We start from the raw sequence: 27,032 nt of genomic DNA, 5'->3' as shown, positions 1-27,032 counted from the left end.
CGCCTCTCCAAGATCTTGCAGCTCGTTACATAGATATAGTTTGCGGTTCCCATAGTATTCGACCAGAATATTCTCTAGTAGAGGGCGACCGCCATAGATACGTGTATGACCGACTCGTGTGGTGAAGGCCGAGAGGAAAAATAAATATCATCATACAACTTCCCGCAGCCGCTGGCTGGCTGGATGCTGCTAATTAGCACCATTTTACCGCTCGCTCATCAGACACGAAGCCAAATTTTCACTCCTAAGTCAGTCAGTCAGGTGGGGCGGCGGCAAAGACTGTGTCCAGGTCGAACCAAATGCATGTCTTTCTTTATGACCGACCGCGCTCTGACTTGGCGCGTGGTGGAGCTAGGGTGAGGCTTGCTGGATAAATTTGGCTGATACCGAAACCGAATGGTAGAAAGTCGAATATCAAAACGTCACTATTTGCTTAGATTAGTCGTTTTCAAAGTTCAAAAATCCAAAAAAGTAGAAATTATGTCACACCCTAACCAAAGCAAGATGAGTTCATCTCTAAGATCAAGCCCCCAAATGCTGACGTTTATCAACAACCGCAAGGTATGCAGATAAGCTACGTACATATACATAGCTGTGGGAAGCGTTTCGGAGCAAATTAATAAATCTAGCAGAAGAGCTAGAGCTAGAACCAAGCACGATCCAGAAACAGCAGGCACCGCGCGCATCAAGCGAAAACCAAACATAATTAACCGATTTCCGCCCTGGATGGTGATGGAGTTTTGGACAGGAGATGACCGTCCCACTACCACACCGTGTCGTCGCTTGGAATGGAGGGGATCAGTTAGGTGGCTTTTCTCCGCTAGAAGCAGGGGTTCCCAAGATAATTCAAAACTTTAAGAAGATTTATGGCTAGTTTCCACTTGATAAGTACTGTGTAAAAGGATAGGACAAGTAATGCTCACGTAAAACTTTTGCAATCAAAATTACTTAGGCGTTCGCAGTTGATAAGTAATTCACAGCCAGAAAGATTTGCCAACAGATGGCACTGTCATGCGATGCTGTCAGTCATGTTGTTGATTTTCCGTACGGAATAATATGTCGATGTATTATTCCGTGAGTAAAAGGGACATTTCTCTTTCTTTGTGTTTCTTCTTTCGCGCCTGCGCGTTCACAGTGTGCAATAGTATTTAGCCGTGTCGCTCTATAATGTGTGCTCCGTCGTCCCTCAGCATGGCTGCATCTGAACACGAGATTGAATTTCTTGAGGTTGAATAATTTGCCGTTACGTAGTTTAAAAATTTATAAAGACACCCCAAAACTTTGTTTATAAATAGTTCGACTATTGAAAAAAGTACATAGCATTTGAGTTTAGCTGATGAGGAGACAATGATTCTAAAAACTGTTGCATCATAATCATTTCATTTCATATTCGATGAAATTTGGGCACAGAAAATAATGTATAGCTTTTGATTGCGTTTACAAAATCAAATATTTTTTGATCAGGAATAATATATAATGTGTAGCTAATACCATAACAATGACAACAAATTCAGTTTGGTATTGGCGCAGATATTGTTAATATCATAAAATAAGATTTTAGCAAATTTTTTCATCCGTTTTAAAAATTTTAAAGGCTATAATTTTGATGTAACTTGTCAAGACGTCTGAAAATTTGACTCGAAGTTCTTAACAGAGTATCAATAAACTGATAAAAAAAAATCTTAAAATCGGTTCAATACGTTTTTCTAGTATTCAAAACTCAAATCGCTTCAAGGCATATTTTAGGTACATTTTAACCATTTTATTCCGTGTGTACTATTTTGTTTGTACAACTGTCATGACTGTTCGGATTTTTATTAGCATTTGAAACTGTAAAATCATTATAAAAACTGTTCTTAGCCAAATTGCTTGAAAACTTTTCAAGTTATAACTGTGTGAATGTCACGATACAAAAAAAAAAATTTTTGCTTATTGTGACTTTGTGCCACATACACGACGGCTATAACTTTATTACGGTTAGATCAAATTGAATGAAATTTTTACACAATATTCCTACATGTATACTTTACATACAGAACAGTTTTGATTGGAATCCGTTCAGTATTTTTGAATCTAGAGCTATAACGGCGAAGAAGTGATATTTTTAGAACGTTCGTTTGCTCAAACTTCTTAAATGGCAAAATTCTTGTTTGAACGATATCTCCACCGATATTCAACCGATTTTGATGAAATTTGTATAGTATTAGCTTTACGTAATACACTATTCCTGATAAAAAAATAGTCATTTACCATTTAGTTATGAAATCTTTCTGAATTCCAGGAATTCGTTCCGAGATCCCTACGAGAATTGCTCTGGGATTCCCTCAGAATTTCTGCTTGGGATTCCTCCAGAAATTCCATCCTAGATCTCTCTCGAAATTAATTCAGGATTGCTCCAGGAGTTATTTCTGGGATACCTAAGGGAGTTCCCTCAGATATTATTCCAGCAATTTGTTTAGGATTTGTTCAGAACTTCCAGGAGTTCTCTCCAGGATTATTCCTGTAACTCCATACGGGATTTCTTCAGAGATTCCTTCAAAGAATTCTCTAGAAATTCATTCCGAGATTCCTCCAGAAGATTCCTATGAAATTATTCTAGAAGTTCTTTCAGGGATTCTTTCACGAGTTTTTTTATGATTTCTCCAGAACCTTTTGGAATGTCTTCAGATTTTTATCCGAGAAGAAACTATTGAAAGAATCTCTGAAATCGCTCATGTAGATATTCCCTGCAAAGCTGCTGGAGATATTCCTTAAGAAGCTGTTGGAGGAATTTTATAAGGAACTCAAGAGCAAGTCTTGGAGTACTTCCATAAAGAATAAAAAAACTTCTGGAGAATTTCCATGAGCAAAATTTAAGAAACTTCCAGAATGAATTCCAGAATATGTAATCTGCAAGGAATCCCAGTAGAAGTTCTTGGAGGAATCCCGGAAGGATATCCTGGATAAATTATTGGACAAATCTTAGAAGGATCTCCTGGAAGAACCTTGACTTATTTTCCAGGAGTCTGGAAGTTCTGAAGAAATTCCGGAAAGAACTTTTGAAAAATTCCCGGAAGATACCCCAGGTAAAATTTCTGGAGAGGTCCCTGATGCCACCCCTGGTGTAATCTTAGAAAAAAATCCTGGAGAAATACCAGAAGAAACTATGAGAGGAACCCATAAATTTACTCCTAGAGGAAACCTTGAAGCAGTTCCTGGAGGAATCCCGGAAGAAGCTAGAGGAATTACAAAAGGAATTCTTTGAGGATTCACATGAGAAACGTCCAGAGAAAACCTAGATGAATCTGAAAAAGTTGTATCTTAGAAAGAAATCCTGGAAGAATCACTGAAAGAACTCCAGGACGAATCTAAGAATGAATTCCTATAGAAATCCTAGAAGGAACTCCTGAAATGATCCCGGAAGGAATTCCTGCGGCAATCTCCGAATAAATATCTGAGTGAACCCCGGATAAAAAATACTTAAGAAATCTCGGATGAAATTATTGTAGAATAGTTCGAAAAAACTCCTGGTAGAATCTTAGAAAACACCTCTGGAGAAAACCCTGAAGGAACTCCTAGAAGATCCCAAAATAATAAAAAAAACAAAATAAATAAATCCTGAATTAGAAGGAACTCACGGAGGGATTTTTTGTAGAACTTCTAATGAAAATCTCAGAGACATTTCATAAGAACCCCCTGCGAACTTCTGGTGGATTTTTCGGTGGAACATCTGGAAGAATTTCAAGAGGACTTTCTGTGAAACCCCAAACAAAAACCTTCGTACGGAATGCCAAAAGATTCATCACAAAAAAATCTTTCGTGGATCTCCATTAAATTCCCCGTGAAGCTTTGTCCTACCTCGTATTTCATCTAAAACTTCACAAGGTAACCGTCAGAGTCCCAGCCGAATTCCTCCCACCGTAGTCCGAACTCCAATATTGCAGAATTTATAATAAGTATCCAACCATAGTTCTCGCTGTAATACCATTAAAAGTTTTTTTTTTAAATTTCTTTTTATTTGTGAATTTTAATTTAGGCTAATTCTTCACACACCCATTAAAAGTTCCCTCAGAATCCCAGCGTCTCTCATTAGCATTTTCCTTGGAACTCCGTTGCACGGTGTCAAAATTTCGATTATTATCGAACTTCCATGTACCTCGGATCTTTCTTCACAGAAAGTCAGCATTTTGGCTATACTTTATAATTAATTACCTGCATCGGCTGTTTCCCTACTCTCCGCATCGACCAATGTGGCGCTAGCTTCTATGCACGAAAAATCGCTAAAAGTAAATCGCAAAAATATTGTATGGCGAATAGCATCTAAAGGCAAATTTATCGAAGTGGAATACATTATTCGAAAAACATATTTGGTAGTGGTTGTGCACAATGGTGACTACTATTAAGCGTACCAAATATTTTTCCAGTAAATGCTTTCTATTTCAAGTAATTCAAGTTTAGATGCTTTTCACCATACAAAATAAAATGGATTAACTCCTGCTGATCAACTGTGGGTGTGCGCCAAGCGGGTAGTCCATTGGAAAGTTTTAAAATATTCCATCGGGGAAATTTTGATTTATCTAAGTTTTTGGCTATTTTCTATACTAAAATTAATTAAATACTGATTTTAACCAAAAACGTCCCATACAAAATATATGGGAAAATTTTCACCAATAAAATATTTTCTTGTCTTACGATTATGAATGTTTAGCCCAAATACTAACAATTTCCGAAGAAAATCCGAGGTACATGAAAGTTCGATAATAATCGAGATTTTGACACCATGGCGTTAAAATCTCTCACTATCTGGATTTTCCCCATACGCGCGCAAAAATTAAATTTAAATTTCAATCACACTTCCTGAGGAAACGAACAAAATTTCTCTAAGTCCAAATCATAAACAACAAGGCCACGAAACGCCACACGAACAACGAACAATTTATCTAGCAACCGCCATATGCAGTGCTTTTTTCTTCACATCCTTCTTACAGCATCGTTTCGTAAAAATGCTGTCGGTTAAACAAATGTCAAAATTACTTACGGAAAAAGGAGGAATTTTACTTGAGCGCTCTACTTGGAAACTGGAAACTTACCATTATACAGAAAACTTCCACTGAGCAGAGCTATTCAATCCTTTTATTTACTTAATATTTTTATATTCATATTTCTAAGATAAAATCAAAATTCATCTTCTACTTCACCGATCTTGTTACCGTCCTCTTACATCAGAAGCGTGTTTGTTTACACAAAGCAGACAAACAGACAGACAGACAGACAGACAGACAGACAGACAGACAGACAGACAGACAGACAGACAGACAGACAGACAGACAGACAGACAGACAGACAGACAGACAGACAGACAGACAGACAGACAGACAGACAGACAGACAGACAGACAGACAGACAGACAGACAGACAGACAGACAGACAGACAGACAGACAGACAGACAGACAGACAGACAGACAGACAGACAGACAGACAGACAGACAGACAGACAGACAGACAGACAGACAGACAGACAGACAGACAGACAGACAGACAGACAGACAGACAGACAGACAGACAGACAGACAGACAGACAGACAGACAGACAGACAGACAGACAGACAGACAGACAGACAGACAGACAGACAGACAGACAGACAGACAGACAGACAGACAGACAGACAGACAGACAGACAGACAGACAGACAGACAGACAGACAGACAGACAGACAGACAGACAGACAGACAGACAGACAGACAGACAGACAGACAGACAGACAGACAGACAGACAGACAGACAGACAGACAGACAGACAGACAGACAGACAGACAGACAGACAGACAGACAGACAGACAGACAGACAGACAGACAGACAGACAGACAGACAGACAGACAGACAGACAGACAGACAGACAGACAGACAGACAGACAGACAGACAGACAGACAGACAGACAGACAGACAGACAGACAGACAGACAGACAGACAGACAGACAGACAGACAGACAGACAGACAGACAGACAGACAGACAGACAGACAGACAGACAGACAGACAGACAGACAGACAGACAGACAGACAGACAGACAGACAGACAGACAGACAGACAGACAGACAGACAGACAGACAGACAGACAGACAGACAGACAGACAGACAGACAGACAGACAGACAGACAGACAGACAGACAGACAGACAGACAGACAGACAGACAGACAGACAGACAGACAGACAGACAGACAGACAGACAGACAGACAGACAGACAGACAGACAGACAGACAGACAGACAGACAGACAGACAGACAGACAGACAGACAGACAGACAGACAGACAGACAGACAGACAGACAGACAGACAGACAGACAGACAGACAGACAGACAGACAGACAGACAGACAGACAGACAGACAGACAGACAGACAGACAGACAGACAGACAGACAGACAGACAGACAGACAGACAGACAGACAGACAGACAGACAGACAGACAGACAGACAGACAGACAGACAGACAGACAGACAGACAGACAGACAGACAGACAGACAGACAGACAGACAGACAGACAGACAGACAGACAGACAGACAGACAGACAGACAGACAGACAGACAGACAGACAGACAGACAGACAGACAGACAGACAGACAGACAGACAGACAGACAGACAGACAGACAGACAGACAGACAGACAGACAGACAGACAGACAGACAGACAGACAGACAGACAGACAGACAGACAGACAGACAGACAGACAGACAGACAGACAGACAGACAGACAGACAGACAGACAGACAGACAGACAGACAGACAGACAGACAGACAGACAGACAGACAGACAGACAGACAGACAGACAGACAGACAGACAGACAGACAGACAGACAGACAGACAGACAGACAGACAGACAGACAGACAGACAGACAGACAGACAGACAGACAGACAGACAGACAGACAGACAGACAGACAGACAGACAGACAGACAGACAGACAGACAGACAGACAGACAGACAGACAGACAGACAGACAGACAGACAGACAGACAGACAGACAGACAGACAGACAGACAGACAGACAGACAGACAGACAGACAGACAGACAGACAGACAGACAGACAGACAGACAGACAGACAGACAGACAGACAGACAGACAGACAGACAGACAGACAGACAGACAGACAGACAGACAGACAGACAGACAGACAGACAGACAGACAGACAGACAGACAGACAGACAGACAGACAGACAGACAGACAGACAGACAGACAGACAGACAGACAGACAGACAGACAGACAGACAGACAGACAGACAGACAGACAGACAGACAGACAGACAGACAGACAGACAGACAGACAGACAGACAGACAGACAGACAGACAGACAGACAGACAGACAGACAGACAGACAGACAGACAGACAGACAGACAGACAGACAGACAGACAGACAGACAGACAGACAGACAGACAGACAGACAGACGATGAACTACAAACCCACCAAGTTTCACGATAATCGGAGTTGCACTATATCGTTTTTCACGCAAATCGATGCAAAGTTTCATAGTTTTGTAAATATCCGGTATGGTCAAAATAGGGAGTCTGGGAGCCACTATGACGATAACTGCCACACTTGGCTTATTTGCATTGCATATTTCTAGTTCCAATTTAGTATAATCTCAGTGTGGGTGGTCTTAATCTATCCACTCTCTGTTTACTGCTTTGATCCAACTCATTAGGTTAACCACCTTTCCGTATGATCGTTTTAACCGCAAAACATTTACGGTTGACAGAAGCCAGTAGCCGTTCGGTCCCAGTAAGGCAAAAAATCATCATTATAAAGCAATTCCTCGTTCCCTACGAAGAGTCCGACGACGCGACGTCGTCGGACGGTTAGCCGTTGCACTTCCGGTTGGGTGCAGTATTTCACCCGCTAGCCACATTTTTCACCGCTGGCGCTGGCTGCCTGCGATGAGTTTCCATTCAAAGTAACCGCCTGAGCGCGAAAAATGTATGGCAAACCGTTTTTTTTCTTCTTCCTCTGCTTCTTTTCGTTCTTCGTCCGATGCAAATATGTATGCAATCAGCAAACTTTCCATACCATACCGCGCCCTCTGTTTTGATGGATGTTATTGAAATTGCATTCGACCGGCGAGTGATTGCCTGCAAACTGTCAATCAAAACAACCAACAGCGGGTTCCCGGAATACGTTCCAGTTTACTCCCACTTTTTTGTACGAATTGACATGAACCGCTGCTGTAGTGCATTTAGTAACATTATACTGCTGTTTCTTAAAATAAGATTTCTCGGAACTGCAGTCACTTGAGCAACACCAAAACAATGCAATTTTTACTGTAAGGCATTTGGGTTTCATTCATACCGATAGCCGAAAACGTACGACGACGCCCTGCAATATTTGTTTTCAAATTCCACTTACTCAGCACTTGCCATAACGATTGAAACTAGAGACAATTGGATCCCTTTGAGTTTTGGGGTACCGTAACTTCGGGTGATATTGATCCATTTTAACAATCCATTACGAATATTTTGGGAACATTCAACGTCATCCGTGATAAAATAAATTTTGTTTTGGATCTCTGATTGGCAGAATTTTTTCAAATGGACGAGAACGTGCCTCTGGAGCAGACCTACTGTTGCCTGGACAATGTTCAATAAATCCAGCCAGTTTATGTGCTTCGCCGATGACGAACACGTAATCGGTACTCTTGGGGTTCTTGTATGTTCTTTGATCTAATTCACCCGATTCGTCGATTGAGCAATCGAAAGCGTATCAACCAACCGAAAACAAACCTTGATAATGGGTCTTCCTTTGAATGAAATTTAATAATGGATTTCATTTCAATGCTTCTCCACTCTGTGCACCATCATCATGACTCGGGGGGTTGGCCAACCCCGACCGGAGAGATAAATATGATTAGCAGCGAGCCAGTTTTCGAAATCGAAACAATCCAAAGCACGCGAGAGGCACAGATATGTATTTGGGGATTCCGGTTGATCCTCCCCGATGAGGACGCGACGCAAGCAGCAACGGACAACGACCATCAATGGGCCCCTACTGTTACCCTCCAAAAAGCGCGCGCTAGGCCCCATCTACACCCGAAGCCGATGATTACCCCCTAATTGGGCACGATTAGATCCGAAATGCCGATCGATTTATCAAAACTCCTACCACTTCATCGTTCGTAATCGCCTCATTAGCCGAAGGTCTCTCGCACGATAGGGGAACTTCACCATACCATGTGGATGACGACGACGGGGAGGGAACTATGATTGTAGACCGGCTTACTAACGTGGAGCGACTTGAGGCTGCTGCGCTACGCGGCTAGATATCTCGATGGCCCTTTGCTTCTTGCAACATCAAGTGGCAACAGCTCTGGAGATGAACCTCCAATGATGGGCGTGTGCATTTTTCGAGTGTGCGCGCAGCTGGATTCCGTGGTTTTGGCTTTAGCCGACTGATGCTCTACTAGCTTGATCGGCAGGTCTGAAAAAGATTCCAGTTGCGCACGGTGGTTGGTCGGTCGGTAGCAGAGCTCAGAACATCTCCCGAAGAATCTATTACAATCTACGGTTAAGACTTCGGTATGTGCATTTCAGCAGCAGTGTTTCTCAGTATGGGAGTCAAATATTTGACAGTTCAAGCCTAACTTTACCAAACACCGTATCTAACAAAATCCACGAAAGAAGAAAAACGAAGGGAAAGTTCGCTGTTCCCATAGCAACTCATACATTGAACAATTTAGGAACGTGAAAAATCCGAGTATTTTTTCACAAATCAGCCCCAAAGGTGAGTGATACATGTAGTTCTCAACGGGATTCAGCGCCTCATGTGAAAAACTCTTTTTTGTTTACATATGTTACATACAGTGTTTGGTAAAGTTAGGCTTGAGTTATATAAATTGTAAGAGGCACGGTAAAGGCTGGGTATGCTGCGCAATTCAGATCCCATTGTGATCCACTAGCCTCTGCCCAGCAACTCCGTTGGCTGGCAGGGAAGGGGGGGGGGGGTTGCTTCGGAAAACCTGAGCGTCTGTTCTCCAGGAGGAGCGGCTCACAACAGCATCAGATCCCCATGTTAGGGGCGGCTGATTTACGTCCGAATGCCAGGGAAGGACTCTATGCTCAACTGTGCACTATGGTCCTCTGGAAAGTAGGGGGTTGGTGTCAGGCCCTACGAGTCAGCTGTGAAAAAAACCATTGTAACGGAAAATCAGCAACAGAATAATACGAACCGAGACCAACGGCAACGACCCCAGCGAACAAAGAGGACTTGCGATTGGAAACTCGATACGTGGAACTGCCGATCTCTTAACTTCATTGGAAACACCCGCATACTCGCCGATCTACTGAACGACCAATTGGATTTGGATTGGATTTGGATTGGATTTGGATTGGATTTGGATTGGATTTGGATTGGATTTGGATTGGATTTGGATTGGATTTGGATTGGATTTGGATTGGATTTGGATTGGATTTGGATTGGATTGGATTTGGTTTGGATTTGGATTGGATTTGGATTGGATTTGGATTGGATTTGGATTGGATTTGGATTGGATTTGGATTGGATTTGGATTTGGATTGGATTTGAATTGGATTTGGATTGGATTTGGATTGGATTTGGATTGGATTTGGATTGGATTTGGATTGGATTTGGATTGGATTTGGATTGGATTTGGATTGGATTTGGATTGGATTTGGATTGGATTTGGATTGGATTTGGATTGGATTTGGATTGGATTTGGATTGGATTTGGATTGGATTTGGATTGGATTTGGATTGGATTTGGATTGGATTTGGATTGGATTTGGATTGGATTTGGATTGGATTTGGATTGGATTTGGATTGGATTTGGATTGGATTTGGATTGGATTTGGATTGGATTTGGATTGGATTTGGATTGGATTTGGATTGGATTTGGATTGGATTTGGATTGGATTTGGATTGGATTTGGATTGGATTTGGATTGGATTTGGATTGGATTTGGATTGGATTTGGATTGGATTTGGATTGGATTTGGATTGGATTTGGATTGGATTTGGATTGGATTTGGATTGGATTTGGATTGGATTTGGATTGGATTTGGATTGGATTTGGATTGGATTTGGATTGGATTTGGATTGGATTTGGATTGGATTTGGATTGGATTTGGATTGGATTTGGATTGGATTTGGATTGGATTTGGATTGGATTTGGATTGGATTTGGATTGGATTTGGATTGGATTTGGATTGGATTTGGATTGGATTTGGATTGGATTTGGATTGGATTTGGATTGGAATTAGATTTGGTTGCAGTATACCGTTTTACCATGCAATGGCTGTATATAAATATACAGGATGTTAGGTTTCTGAGTGCGAACTTTTTAAAGAGTGATAGAGGACCATAAATAGTGAAAAAAATGGTTCTACGCATACGGTCAAATCTCAACCGTTACGTAGTTATTGAATTTTCCATATTTTTGATTATCATTGCCTTAACTGGCTATAATTTGAAAATGGTCAAACTAATCGTAGTTTTTTTAGCCTTAATCAAAAGATTATTGAATTGTCTATCAAACTCTTTCTTGGGCAAAGTTGTGGCCCCTGTCCCACTCTACAATTTGTTCGTTGACATCAAACTTCTAGCTCTTATCGTTTTCTTGCAATTTCGATTTGAACATCGCATTTCAGATCATAAATTTGCAACTGTCAAGGTAAGCACTTTTTTGCGCACTGTGCCGCACATTCAAATCAAAATTGCAAGAAAACGATAAGAGTTATGTCAAAGAACAAAATGTAGAATGGAACAGGGGCCACAACTTTGTCTAAGAAAGAATTTTCATTTATTACGAATTTTTCAAAGATAATTGACAAGAACTAACTAAAACACCTTACTTTTGAGCTATTTGCTCTAGAAAACTTAGTTATTCAACTAAACCAATCAATTCAAAGATTCCATTTGATAGAAAATTCAATAATCTTTCGATTAAAGGTAAAAAAACAGCGATAAGTTTGACCATTTTAAAGTTATAGCCAGTTAAGGCAATAATAATAATCAAAAACATGGAAAGATCAATAACTACGTAACGGTTGAGATTTGACCATATGCGTAGAACAATTTTTTCCACAATTTATGGTCCTCTATCACCCTTTAAAAAGTTTGCACTCAGGAACCTAACACCCTGTATAAGTATATATATATTCTATGTAAAAAGAATAGACTCGAAAATAAAAGTGCTCCGATATTGCTCAAATTCGGTAGAAATGATCTCTACCAAAAATAATTAGGCCCGTATATTTGTTTCATCATTAGGGTGACCAATTTTGAAATTTTCAAAAAATCATAACTTTTGAACCAATGAACCGATTTGCAATCTTATTCCACAAATGGAAAGATTATTAGTTCTAGATTTAAGAAAAAAATATCACGAAAAAACTTAAGTAAATGTCAATATTCAAAAATGGTCAAAATATGAGTTTTTTTATTATTTTCACAATGTCGTCGGTCCAAAACGACTATACTTTTTATTTTTTTTAACGATAGTACAACTATTTTTAAATTACATATCAAAAAATTAGAAATGTTCTTCAAGCCGTTTTTGAGCTGCATTTTTCTTCTTTTTTTTTAATTTCAAGTTTTGTGCTCTATGTATGAAATAACCGATAATTTTATTTATATTTTTTTTTTATTTTAGATATCTCCTGTAGCAGTCATGGCTTACTAGGTGAACTTCAGTTAGTAAAAAAATACCAGCGAATTCGTCTATTAAATACAGAGTGATAAAACTTCAGAAGTTTCTTGTGAATTCTTTCATAAATTCTTTCTTATTTTCCTACGGAAATTTCTTCTCAGATTCCTCCTTGAGTTCTTTTTGAGATTCATTTAGGAGCTGCTTCTGGAATTCCTCCAGAAGTGCCTTCTTGATCTTAAATTTCTTTCTAGGATATCTCCGGAGGATCATTCGACGGACCCCAGGAGTTCCTACTGAAATTACTTCAGCTATTTCTTCAGGTGTTCCTCCAGAAATTAATTCTGGGAATCCTCAAGAAGTTTCTTCCAGGGTTCGTCAAGAAGTTTCTTAGGATTTCTTGAGATTTTTTGAGAATTCCTTCAGCACTTTCTTCTGGGAATTCTTTGAAAGTTTCTACTGTGATTTTTCAAGGAGTTCTTTCAGACATTTCTAATTAAGTTTCTTGGCTTCCTGAAGAATCTTCTTCAAGGATTCCCTCAGGAGTTCCTTTACGAGTACCTCCCGGAGTTCCTTTTGGGATTCATCCAAGATTTTCAAAGAACGACCAGTAGTTGCTTCTGGGATTCATCCAAGAGTTCCTTCAAAAATTCCCCCTTCTGGGAATTTCAACCGTAATTTCTACCGGTATTCCTCCAAACGATCCTTCCGGAATTCAATCTGTCCTTTTAGGATTTCTACAAGAGTCTTCTGGATTTTTTCAAGGAGTTTCGTCTGAGATTCCGGAGAAATTCCGGAGTGACTCTGTTCTGTCTATCCAGGATTCCTTCTGAAGTTCTCTCTGTAATTCTTCCAGGAGTTTTTTTCTGTGATTTCCAAAGAGGTTCCGGCTGGCATGCATGCAGGAGTGCCAGAAATCCTCTAGGAATTATTTTTGTGAACCCCTCAACATTTCCTTCAGAGATTTCTACAATTTGGAATGTCTTCAGTATTACTGTTTCCGGGGTTCCCAGAAGTAATAAGACACAATAAGTGAAGCACTAGATTTGTAGCAATGAGCTGTATTTTTTTTTGTATGGTGAGATGCTAAACTCTTTGTTTCTGCATTGAACCGGTGAAAACTCATGAGTATCATGATTCCTAGCCTAATCTGATGCTGCTCTAGCATGCTTCTGAACTGAGATAATAGCAAATGAATGTAAATCTTTGCAAATGAATGGTCGCAACCTTGGTTATGAGTATAGATCTGAGGAACTCCAAGTGAATTTGGATGACTTGCATTATCCTAATAATGGAAATGAGTGGCTTTCGAGTTTCCAAGAGATTCATAGCTAACAGAAGATTATGGAATGTTACAATAGTTACTAATGTAAATTTTAAGATCTTGAAGAACAGTGAAACATCAAAATTACTCCATGTTCATGAAGAAAGCCATTCCTATACTATGGGCCTGTCCATAAACTTTGTAGACTCTCAGTGGGGAGGGGGATATTCGATTCAAGTCTACGGTTCATACAAATTTCAAAAATTTTGTATAGACCCAAGTCTACGTGGGGAAGGCGGTCTGAGATTGCCGAAATTAAATATACGTACTTTATGGACAGCGTACAATGGTCCACGAACCAGATTTACGAGGAAAGATGCATTCAGTGTCTTCAAATGATTTTCTAGATTAATATGGTCTTCTACAAAGTTGTTCCTAAAACTGAGGCCCACTTTTCAATATACATTCTTCGGAAAAGTTGTAGATCTATCAATTTTGAGCAAACTTGCTGAAGACACTTTTTATGTAGCTTTAAAATTTACCGATCTAGAGTTATTTTTCTGAATAAGCTTAGGGTGGTTCAAGAAAAACCGGTTTTCTGGCGTTAACTTTTTCAGTTTCGATTTTTCATCAAAGTCGCCCAAGAAACATTTGTAGAGCATTTGAAGACACGTCGATTCAGGCGCTGAGATGATCGTTATCTCTTTTGGTTCAAAAGTTACATGCGTTTTTTCTTAAAAAATCATAGTTTTTCAAAAAGGTTTTTGACGGGTTGGGGCAAACATAAAAAATATCTTTTGACGGCATTTAAAAGAAGAAATGTTGCTGTAAAACATATCAAAAAATTAGAGAGGTGTTATTTTTGTAAATCAAGTGAAAAATACTTGAAAAGTGCCTATTTTTTTTCTAGAGAATCATCAATATCTTTTGAACGGAATGACGTAGCAACATTCTCAGCGCACGAAAATGTGCGTTTTTAAAGCTCTAAAAATGGTTCTCAGACAACTTTGATGAACAATTTGAAACAAAAAAGATAAAGCGTTTAAACTGTTTTGACCAAATTTGGAACATTTTCCCATAGTTTTCATAGGGTGACGCTAAAACAAATCGTTTTATGGCTTTATCTTTTTTTGTTTCAAATTTCTCGTCAAAGTCGACAAAGAGCCACTTTTAAAGCTTCCAAAAACGCGCATTTTCGTGCGCTGAGAATGTTACTACGTCAATCCGTTCAAAAGATATTGATGGTTTTCTAGAAAAAATAGGCACTTTTCAAGTATTTTTCACTTGAGTTACAAAAATAACACCCCTCTAATATTTTGATATGCTTTTTTACAACATTTCTTCTTTTGAATGCGGGCAAAAGATATTTTTTATGTAAGTAAAAAGAAAATCGGGTTAAGTACTGTTCCTTTGAATTCCACTAAGAATCTGCATCCTTTGACAGATACGTATTTCGACCTCAACTGTTCGTCTTCAGTGTCTTGTACTTGACTCGACTCTGTACTTAACAAGACACTGAAGACGACTTTACAGTTGAGGTCGAAATACGTATCTGTCAAAGTATACAAATTCTTAGTGGAATTCAAAGGAGCAGTACTTAACCCGATTTTCTTTTTACCTACAGATATTCCCCTAACAAAACAAGCCCAGGTTAATCATCATCATATTTTTTAATGTTTGCCCCAACCCGTCATAACACCTTTTTAAAAAACTATGATTTTTAGGAAAAACGCCTGTAACTTTTGAACCCAAAAAGAGATAACGACCATCTCAGCGCACGAAACGAAGCGTCTTCTAATGCTCTACAAGTGTTTCTTGGTCGACTTTGATGAAAAATCGAAACAGAAAAGGTTAACGCCAGAAAACTGGTTTTTCTTGAACCACCCTAAGCTTATTCAGAGAAGTACCTTTAAATTTCTTTGAAAATATAGACCACCCTAATTTTCATGCACATTGGAAAGAAGGCTTTATTATTAGGGACAACTTTGTAGAAGACCATATTTACCTAAAAACTCATTTGAAGGCGTTGAATGCATCTTTCCTCGTAAATCTGGTTCGTGGACCACTGTGCAGCGCCTATGCATGTAAGCCATATCCGAAATCAGGATTTAACACTACTGGTGTATCAATTATTTTGAATTTCTAAACATCCTGGTATTAACAACCAAATACTCGTATCTCCTTTTATTGAGTGGGTGATTTTAAACCGCATTTTTTATTTGGATTCATATATAACTTTCCAGCTCGAAGAGTTAAAAATTGTAGAATATAAAATCAAGCATGAGCATCATTTCAATCAACCACAGGCATTTCATTATAAATGAAGTATTACATCCGCACCAAGAGCTTCGCTAGGCTAGAACTTTGACCAGCTAGGTCATAAATTACTTCAATCCATATTCTGGACCAACGAGCAGACGATATTTAGCCCAGTTGTTTTACAAACATGGTAGAACCGCGCCAAAGTAGGTAGCCCTAATTTCGAGATAATTGAATAATAAATCCTGAACGCGCGCTTTGACCGGGCCTGAGACATTAATGGTACAGTGATTGATGGTGTTGCGTGGACACTGGATGAACGAACAACTAACGGCCGGCAGAGCCAAGCAAAACAATAAGTCCGGTGAGCCGGTGGAGAGTGCGAATTAAAATGAACTTCTTCGAAAAGCGTGTCTTGGACGTCCAAATGAGCGGCCAGCCGGCCTTAATTGCCTTGTTCGTTTCCCAGATTCCGGAGGGAGGAGAAACCGCCACAAACACGTGCGGCAGAGAGAAATTCTTTGTCCAATCAGATGGATGCGCGCGCGGTACAAGGCGCCACTCAGGAGACACAAAGACGATACGATTGCGTGATTGGAGGCAATTATCCGCTGATGGTCGGTCGTCCCTTAATCGTATGTGAAAGTGTACGGCGCAACGTCATGATAAAGGATCGGATCGTGACGTCTCGGTCGGACACATCATCTGAGGATAGATCAATTAGCAGCGGTGCTCGATTTGGAACTCTGTTCCGAATTTTGTGGTCCATTGGGATACCGACAACAAAGAGTTCGGCTTGTGGCCATGAACGGGATCACGGGTGTGCATGTTCTAGAAATTCTCATTTATTGGCTGACACGAATATTTACGATTATTAACGGGAAGGACTTTTATGCCATCGTCGTCGCCAGCAATAAAACGATGGCAAATAATTAAACCTCTCCGGCGGACACACTTGGCGAGCATGTCCGCGTGATTCCCGTTGACAAGTTTCAATTGGAACGGTTTGTTTCTTTCTAGATATGCTAGGTATCACTACTCACACTGGAACACGAAAAGAAGTTGATCACGATCTACACAGCCATATCGAATCTCTTAAATTGGTACTTCCGTTCAGGTTCAGATCTGATCAGATCGTATCAGATCAACCACGTTTAAACCAGTTTTCCCATAGGAGGTACATAGCTTCGTAGATGGAGAGAAACCGCACTCTCCAAATATACTTCACAGCGGCGGTTATCCAATCGCAATGTGTTGAACATACCGAAATGGGAAGTTGGTCAAGTAAAGCTGACAACTCGATGATTGAAGCTGTACGAGGGTGATTTTATCAGAGTCCAAATCTAACTTTCCGATTGCGAACGCACTACGCATGCTAATATGTATGGTGTTGAAAAAGCTGCTATGATTGTAGATTGCTAGATATGAAATTTTGATCGATCTGTGTTTAAAATCGAATTCAAAACCTCTGAGATCATAGGTTGAAGAGATTTTGGTTTTGTTTGTACTTGGTTCAGAGATCAAATAGGTAATAGGCGAAAAAATCGGAACCGGAATAATTTCCGTAGCCAGAGGAGGGCGAACTTTTGCAAGGATGCATCGATGAATTCCTTCAGGAATTTTTCCATAGCTTCCGTCAGTGATTCCATCAGAGGTTTTTTTTTAAGAATTCCTCTAGCGGTTTCATCAGACATTCCTCCGGAAATTTCTCCTGGAATATCTTTAGGTTCAGAGCAGGCCTGCCCCACCTTTTTCGGCCGCGGGCCACTGGTGAAACTGCATACCAGCCGACGGGCCAGAAACAAAAATTCGTTAATAATACATTATTTTTTTTATCTTTTCTGAGCATGGCTAGATAATAGAAAAGAACTTTTTTGCAGTTTAATGTTTCTAATGAAATTTGAAAGGTTTTTTGATTTCTTGCAGAATATTGGAGCTTGACAAAGTATTTAGGAAGTTTCAATAACATTTTTCAATGTAGTACCAGACAGAGCTATTGAATGGCACAAAAAAAATCTCTGAAAGCTTCAAAAATTGTGATTAAATTTTTCATGTTTTTCCTAGTAAGTTTATGACGTGATCTTTCTATTTTGTTCTACAATCTTATCAAGCGAATTTTCACATTACACATTATTTTATTGTAGGACACTCAAACCAAATGCTTGCATATTTCTAAATCTTTTAAAAATTTTACAAAATATACTCTTAAAAGTCATTTTATTTTTTAAAATTATTAAAATGCATTTCCATTGAGAAAGGAAAATATTCAGAATAATAATATCACGGGCTAAATTCTATCATTTTTGTCCAATCGTGCCGCGGGCCGCACAAAATGTCCTAGCGGGCCGGATCCGGCCCGCGGGCCGTACGTTGGACAGCCCTGGTTTAGAGGTTGCTCCAATGATGCCCCAGTCCTTTTTTTAGGTATTTCTGCAAGTGTTCCTTCAGAGATTTTTTCAGGGATTCCACTAGAGATTGCTCCCTTAATTCAATCTGGAATAATTCGAAGTATTTCAGTAGGAATATCTTCCAGAAACCCTTTCATAAAGTTTCACCAGATATTATCTATAAACTAATCCAGATATTCTTTAAAACATTGTAGAAAACATTCAACAAAATATTGCAACAATAATTCGTTCAAAGTTAATTGCATACATGGATTCCTTCATATTTTTAAAGCTATTCCTACAGAAATTCTTCCAAGAATTTATTAACCCTCGAGCGATCGCACTGTTATATTTTGTACAACACGCTGAAGAAATCTCGCTTTTTGTACTCAGCGATAGCGTGGTGCTGACGGTGGCTGCCAACTACGCGACTACCGGAAGGTTAAGAAAGCTTTCCTGAGATTTCCTAAGGAATTCCTCATTGCTCATCGGATTGCTTCCGGGATCCGCATAGGATTATCCAGGAATTCCTCCAGGTTTTACTCCAAGAATTCCTCCAGAGATTCACCTAGGAATATCTTCTATGTTTCTTTCAGAAACAACTCCAGGGATTGTTTTAAAAAATCCTCCAAGGATTCTCCCAAGAACTCTTTTTAGAATTCCTTCTGGATACCTCTTGGAATTCTTTCAGGAACTCCTCCAGGAATTAATCCGGTACTTCCTGCAGGAAATGTTTTGGGAATCCCGTAGGAATTCCCCTTGGCATTGCTTCCGGGATTTCTTCTGTTTTTTTTTTCAGGTATTCCTCTAGGGATTTATTCAGAAACTTCTACAGGGATTCCTCCAGGAGTTCCTTCACAAAGTCATTTCAGGATTTCTTCAGGATTTCTCTATGAGCATCATCTGCTATTTCTTCGAAAATTCTTCAATTAATTCCTCCAAAAATTCCTCAAGGGATTTCTCCACGAATTTCTTCAAGTATTCCTCTAGGAATTATTCCAGGGATTCCTCTGGGAGTTGCTGCAGGGGTTCATCTAAAAAATCCTCCAGCGATTCCTACAGAAATACCAATAGAGAATGAATTCCTACAAGAAAATTCTCCAGGAGTGTCTTTAGAGATTCTTCCGGGAATCCCTACAGATCCTGCAAGAATTTCTCCAATAATCCTCCAGGAACAGTTTATGGATTCCCTTAAGAGTTCCACTTGAAATTGCTTCCGGAATTTCTGCTGGAATTTATTCAAATATTCCTCTAGGGATTTCTTCAGGAACTGCTACAGGGATTCCTCCACGAACTCTTTGAGGAATTCCATCTGCAAATTCGGGAATACCGAATTTCTTGGGAGATTCCTTCCAGAATTTATCCAGATATTCCTCTGAAAACTCTTGATGCGGTTTCTCTAAAAAATCCTCCAGGAATTCCTTCAGCTATTCCTCCAGAATTTCTGCCAGAAACTCTGCAAAAAATCCTCTACGGATTCCTCTATAGATTTCTCCAGTTCCTCTGGAGATAAAATCAGGAATTCCTCTAGGATATCCTCCTGGGATCCCTCCAAGAATTCCTACAGGAAATCTTTCAGCGATTCCTCAAAGATTTTCACCAGAAATTCTACAAGGCTCCTCCTATTAATTCCAGGAATTAATCCGGGCATTCTTCCTGGCATTCCTCCTTGGATTCATGCAGAATTTTCTCCAGAATTATTTTCAGTGATTCCTCCAGGAATTGCTCCAGATATTCCTCCAGGTCTTCAAGGAGTTTCTCCAGGGATTGCTTCAGGAATTCTTCTTGGGATTCCTCCAGGAATTCATGCAGGCATTCCTCCAGGATTTTATCCAGGAATTTCTCCAGGGTCTCCTCGAGGAATTCCTCCAGAATTTGCTCCAGGAATTTCTTCAGAGATTCCTCCAAGAATTTCACAAGGAATTAATCTAGGAATTCCTTTATAAATTTTGTCAGCAATTCATCCAGGAATTCCCCCAGGAAATCCTTCAGGGAGTTCTTCAGAAATGCTTTCAGGATTTTCTCTACGAATACCTTCTGGAATCTTTCCAGGGATTCTTCCAGGAATTCTTTCAGATTTTCCTCTAGGGATTGCTGAAAATTCATCCAGGAACTTCTTCAGGAATTTTTCCAGGGATTTCTCCACGAATTTCGCCAAGAACTCTCCCAGGGATTCCTTCAGAAATTCCGTCGAGGATTTCTCCAGGCATTCTTCCAGAAATTCCTCCACAAATTTCTCAAGGGGTTTTTTTCAGAATTTTCTCCCAGATTTCCTCTAGAGGTTCCTACAAAAACTCATTCAGTAATTGTTTCAAGAATTCCTCTCGAGATTCCTCCAGGAATACCTCCATGAATACTCCTAGGAATTCCTCTAGGGTTTTTTTTTGTTCAGGATTTTCTCCAGGAACTCCTCCATGAATTTCTCCAGGTATTGATCCAGGACATGCTTCAGAAATTATGTCATCAATTTCTCCCGGAATTTCCCCAGGAAATCCTCTAGGGATTTCTTCAGAAATTCTCATAACAAATTCTGCAGGAACACCGTCAGGAGTTTCTCAGGGATTCTTCCAGGCATTTCTCCAGGATTTCCTATACAAACTCTTCCAGGAATTCTTCTATGAATTACCTCAGGAATTTCTTCAGGAATTATTCCAGAAATTGCTCTTGGACATCCTTCAGAAATTATGTCAGCAATTCATCAAGAAATTTCCTAAGAAAATCCCCTAGGGATTTCTTCAGAGATTCTTCAGGATTTTTTTTAGGAATTCCAATAATCCTTCTTAAGGCCAGATATTCCTCAAGGAATTGCTTCAGGGATTTCCCCTGGTTTTTTTTTCTAGGGATTTTTTTCCAGGAAACCCTTCGAAGATTCCTCCAGGAATTCCTCCAGAAATTCCTCCAAGAATTCTTCCAGGAAATTTTCCTGGAAATTTTCAAGGTTTTTTTTTCTGAAATTTCTCCACAAATTCCTCCCAGCATACTTACCTTGCCGATCAGGCTAAGACCTGATCCCAGCATTCCTCTGGATATTTTCTTCAAGAATTCCTCAAGGAATTCTTCCAGGGATTGCTCCAAGAATTCATCCAGGAATTCCTGCTCAGTCTCTTCCAAGAATTGCTCCAGCCATTCCTGCAGGATTCTCTCTAGAGATTTTTCTAAGAATTGTTTTAGGGATTCCTTCAGGAATTCCTTCAGGAATTTCTGCAAGAATTCTTCCAAGGATTTCAGAAATTTCTCTAAGATCTCCTCTAGGAATTCCTCAAGAGTTTTTTTTTCAGAAATTGTTCTAAGGATTCCTTTCAGAACTCCTCCAGAAAATTCTCTAAAAATTTATCAATTCCTCCAAAAAACACCAGGAATTCTCCTTGACTCCTCCTGTTAATTACAGGAATTAAACCTTGAATTCATGCAGAGTTTTCCACAGATATTACTTCAGAGATTCCTCCAGGAATTTCACCACATATTCCTCCAGGAATTGCATCGAGGACTCCTCCAGGAGTTCCTCCCGGAATTCCCCAGGAGTTCTTCCAGGCATTCCTCAAGGATTTTATCCAGGAATTTCTCCTGGGTCTCTTCAAGGAATTCCTCCAGAAATTACTCCAGGAATTTCTTTAGAGATTCCTCCAGGAATTTCTTTAGAGATTCCTCCAGGAATTTCTTTAGAGATTCCTCCATGAATTTCACAAGGAGTTGATCTAGGAATTCCTTTATAAATTCTGTCAGCGATTTATTAAGAAATTTTCCCTGGAAATCCTTCAGAGATTTCTTCAGAAATTCTACCAGGATTCTCTTTAGGAATACTTTCTGGAACTTTTCCAAGGATTCTTCCAAGAATTCCACCAGGAATTCAGCTAAGAATTCGTCCAGGAACTTCTTCAGGGATTTTCCAAGGATTTCTCCATGTCAGCGATTCCTTCTGAAATTACTTCAAAGATTTCCTTCAGAAAATCCTCTAGAATTCCTCTAGGAATTTCTTTAGGGATTCCTCCCAGAATTTATTCAGGATTCCTCCAGGTATACTTTCAGAAATTCCTCCAGAGATTGCTCCGGAAATTCTTTCAGGGATTGCTCCAGGAATTCCTGAATTGATTCCTCCAGAAATTCCTCTCAGTTTCTCATCAAAAAATCATTCAGGAGTTCCTTCGGAAATTTCAGAAATTCTTCAATCATCTTTTTCAGTGATGTACCGAGGAATTTCTCCAGGGGGACCTGAGGTTTTTGTTAAATTACTTTAAGAATTTCTGGAGGAATACGTCCAGCGAATAGTTTTGGAAGATAATTTAAAAAGGATACATACAGGAACCAGGAAATTATCCAGGGTTTCTTCCAGGAATCCCTTCAACAGTTCCATTAAAAGTTTACTCAGGGATTTCATTAGGAATTCTTGCAATAAGCTAGACAATAAGTCTTCCAGGGGTTCTTCCAAGCAACGCACATGCCACAAAAGAGTCACGGCAGATTGCTAATAAACATAGACAAACTGGATTATGTATTAACTACTGACAGAACTCCAGTAAATCATGGTAGACATTTTGAAAATATATTCGGACGGGTTTCCATTATGTTCTACTGAAAAACCTGTTGAAGAAAATCATGAATAAAATTCTGGGTAAGTCCTCAAACGAGTTCGTAATTTCCAAAAAAGTATATCTATAGCTACAATTTGTTACGAATGATTTGTAGGTATTACCAAAAAAGTTCTGAGCTCCAGAAGAAAAAATGCACGAGTAAATAAAAATCCTATATCTTCCTAAAATTGGTCACCGTTACCAGCACCACGTTGATTTGTGCAGAACAGGCAAAATTTTTTCAACGTATGTATTGTACAAAATACAACAGCGTGACTGCTGAAGGGTTAAATAGGGTAATTCGCTAATTGTTGAACACTACCTAAATATTGAACAGTTTCTGAAAAGGTTATTATAAATCTTACTTAAGTAATTTTCGCTCAACGTTAACGTATGATGTAGATGCATATGCATGTGTGTCAAGTTACAAAATTATACATATTTTACGACAAAAATATTGGTTGAATATTTTGTACCGCTGATAACACGAAAACTGCACAATTCTTAAGATTAATTTTAAGAAATTGCTGTTATGAAATAAGCTTTGCGGGCTAATCGACCACAAATATCAAAGGCTCACCATAGTTACAAGAACTGGAAGGATGTCCTTAACAGTTTAACATTGTTTAAAATCACATTTTCATTGTAATTTAATTTGAAAATAATATTTTTCTTATCACACTATCATTATGCATCCATGATCCAATTGTTGAACACTGGTATAACCTACGATGTTAGCATGACAGTCAGATTTTTTTTCACTTTACCTAACCGTGCATTTCATGGGGTTTCATGGGCATTCTAGGGATGTGCCAGGGGTGTTCCAGCGGGCTTCAGGAAGGTTCCAGTGGTTTTCAATGGGTTTCCAGGGCGTTCCAGAGGTGTTCAAGAGGGATTCAGAGTGTTAAGGGAGTCTCCGGAGTATTTCAAGGCGTTCCAGGAGGTTCAGGAGCAACCTACGGGTTCTCAAGGGATTTCAGGGTCGTTCCATGAGTGTTCTTCGGGGTTGAGTGGGTCCCATGGGTTTCCAGGAATGATTCAGGGGATTTTAACCCTCGAGCGATCGCGCTGTTGTATTTTGTACAACACGATGAAAAAATCTTGCTTTTTGTACTCAGCATTAGCGTGGTGCTGACGCAGGTAGTCGACCGCGCAAGTTACGGAAGGTTAAAGGCGTACTATTCTTCTGTCGTTTTCGCTTCTAATCAAATCTTTCCAGCCATTTTTGCATCTAGTCTAGTCTAGTCTATTCATGTTTAAAACGATTTCAGTCCACTAGAGCTCTCTTCAACTGAGCGATCCTTTGTTATGAATTATCACTAGATGGGATTAGCTGGGCACAAAACACGAAAAACTCGGAAAAAAAATCCGCCAGGGTGAAAAAATATCGGATGTCGGGTCAAAGTCGGGTCAAATTTTATCAAATGTTGGAGTCTATGTTGGGTTTGGTGTCCAAAATAAAAACAGGTGAATGATAGGTTAATGTCGGGTTATACGTCATCAATTACGAACAAATCTTCAACCGTTCAACAATTAGCGAGAACCGTCCAACATTAGGAAGAGCTAGCGGAAGCGTTCAGCATTTGGGTTACGGACTTCCCATACAAATGTTCTATTTTCTCTTAAAAAATGAAATTTAAGGTAATACAATGGGTAGTATATGGAATAAGTAGATCTAGACGTTCACTGAATATTTTTCAACTAAAGTAGAATTATGCACCGAAAAACAAACGAAAACCAAAATGCCAGTACTAACCGTTCAACAATTGGCGAATCACCCTCATGCTTTTAGAATATGTATAATGTTATTATGTTCATTTTCATTGTGTTTCGTTTAGTTACAAAACAGTTAGTAGGTATAAATTTGCTAAGGGTGCTTGCACTCCCCTCCCCTCTGACTGAAAAGCTGGCTACGCCCTTGATTTCACACACTTAAGCTGATAGTAGACAGTGTCAAATATTTGTCCGAAAAGAAACCAATGCTCAAACATCTTATTTGGCCCGATCGAATTTTCATTAGTGTCAAACTGATGTTGTTTCTTGAATTCTTTCCTTGTCAAATATTTAACCCTGTGTTCTACAGGCCTTAGTATACTACGGGCGTACGGAATGTGGCATCATTTATCCTAGAATTATCTATTTGTTGAAATGCACGATAAGCTCCATATTGTTTGAGCTAACCAAGTAAATATTCTGTTTCGTAAACTAGATTTTCAGTAGCAATTTTTTTCTAAAATAGATTGAGTTCTAATGTTTGTATTTCCGTTTCAACTCACCTGATATTCTACTGCCATCGTCTACTCCTCCTGCGCCACCACCCGGTGGACCCTCCGGCACTAAACCCGGCACTGCATCACTACTGCCTCGCTGCTGCGTAATCCCACCTGTTGTCCTTTCCGTATCACTAAACCGACTATCACCACTCGCGACCACCGTGGCGGCGCCCATCCCCGTCGGAGGCGCCGGCTGCGGCTGTGGATTCGTGTTCCCATGGTGCATAAAAGTCACTATCAACGTCACCAGTAGCACCACCAGGAAACCGATGAAGGTGCAGGCCCGACATTTGGGCGAAGACCACAGGGTCGTCATCGTCGTCGTGGTGCACCGTCGCCGCGAGAGGTCGCCGCCGTCGTCGTCGTCGTCGTCGCCGTCGTCCTGTTCCGCAGCAGCAGCACCACCCTGGCAACGGTCGACCCTGCCAGGGCTCTCAAACTCGAATCTAGTGGAACGGGTGATGATGTGAAAGGGGGTCCGCTCCCAGGCGGATTTTCACGACCCCTCGAGACGGTTTTTCACGTGTCAGCGTGCATCAAGCGGCTGTTGCGAACTACAAGAAACCAAACGCGCGCGCGATCGCGACCGACCGACCGACTGACCCGCCTACGCTACACTGCTGTCTGCCACGGGTCCGGCCCGTCGTCGGGTTGTGATGATGATGCTTTCCACTGCCTAGTCAGAAGTCAGATTTTCCGGCGTGTTCTGCAAAAAAAAAAACGAATCCAAAAGAGAGCAAAAGTCAGACTTGAAGAACATCACTAGAAAATGACATTGAAATTTTAAAATTAAACATCGGTTGGAGGCGCGGCGCACAACGCTAGGGGGACTCCGCACCAAACGACTATTCTAAATCTTCCGCTACTCTAAACATAACTCGGGTATCTGCGCCGCAACAACAAAAAATAAACGACTATACCTAGTAGCCAGTAGCCAACAGCGCAGCGCTTGGTCATTAGCATTGGCGAAAGGGAAAACCACTGAAGAGAGTACTTCATACTATACAACATGTTGGGAGCACGAAAAAGAATAAATTTTCACTTTCCGAACTACTTAAGCAGGGTTGGCGTGCAGGGAACTGCGATTTTTTTCTTCAATTTTTTGGGATTTTCCACGGTATCAAGAATCCATGCCGGAATTTCTGAAGAAATCCCTAGAGATGATATTTTGTAGGAATCTTTAAAGACAATTTTGGATAAATTTTCGAAGCAATTCCTGGGATACTGAAGGATTCTAAGGACATATTTCTAAAGAAATCACATCAGAAATTTCAAAAAGAATCCGTGGAGGTATTTCTGAATAGATTTCAGAAAAAAATTGGAATTGATTTCTGATGAAATTCCTTTATAGATATATTTCTGCAGAAGTTCTTAAAAGAGTCCTTGAATGAATTTCTAGATAAATTCTAGAAATCTTAAAAATCTCTTGAAATATTTTTAGAATAATTACTGGTAAAATCCCTCAATCAAATGGATGGATAATTTTCGAAGAGAATCAGTTGACTAGTTTCTGAAGGAATCTCTCTGGTGGAATATTGGAAGAAACAGATAGATAAACCTGTGAGCACTTTCTAGAATAATTTGTGCAGAAACTTCTAAATTAATACTTCTAGAAATCCCTAGAAAAAAAATCAGGA

The 27,032-nt window shown here is 39.9% G+C and overlaps 1 protein-coding gene across 6 annotated transcripts in view; it reads right to left on the bottom strand.

Annotated features, from left to right (window-relative positions):
• Positions 1–27,032, bottom strand: part of LOC109622416 (A disintegrin and metalloproteinase with thrombospondin motifs 9) — a 692,060-nt gene that overhangs the window by 428,990 nt on the left and 236,038 nt on the right. For all 6 annotated transcript variants that reach the window (XM_029871581.2, XM_029871589.2, XM_029871593.2 and 3 more), the window contains exon 2: positions 25,399–26,101. In XM_029871581.2, the coding sequence (XP_029727441.2) occupies positions 25,399–25,711 (313 nt within the window). In that variant the 5' untranslated portion in view covers positions 25,712–26,101. The remainder of the gene's footprint in view (positions 1–25,398; positions 26,102–27,032) is intronic.

This window comes from Aedes albopictus, chromosome 3 (genome assembly GCF_035046485.1).
Source record: "Aedes albopictus strain Foshan chromosome 3, AalbF5, whole genome shotgun sequence".
Taxonomy (NCBI): Eukaryota; Metazoa; Arthropoda; class Insecta; order Diptera; family Culicidae; genus Aedes; species Aedes albopictus.
Note: the sequence above shows the minus strand (reverse complement) of the source record. Positions and strands in the feature narration are given on the sequence as shown.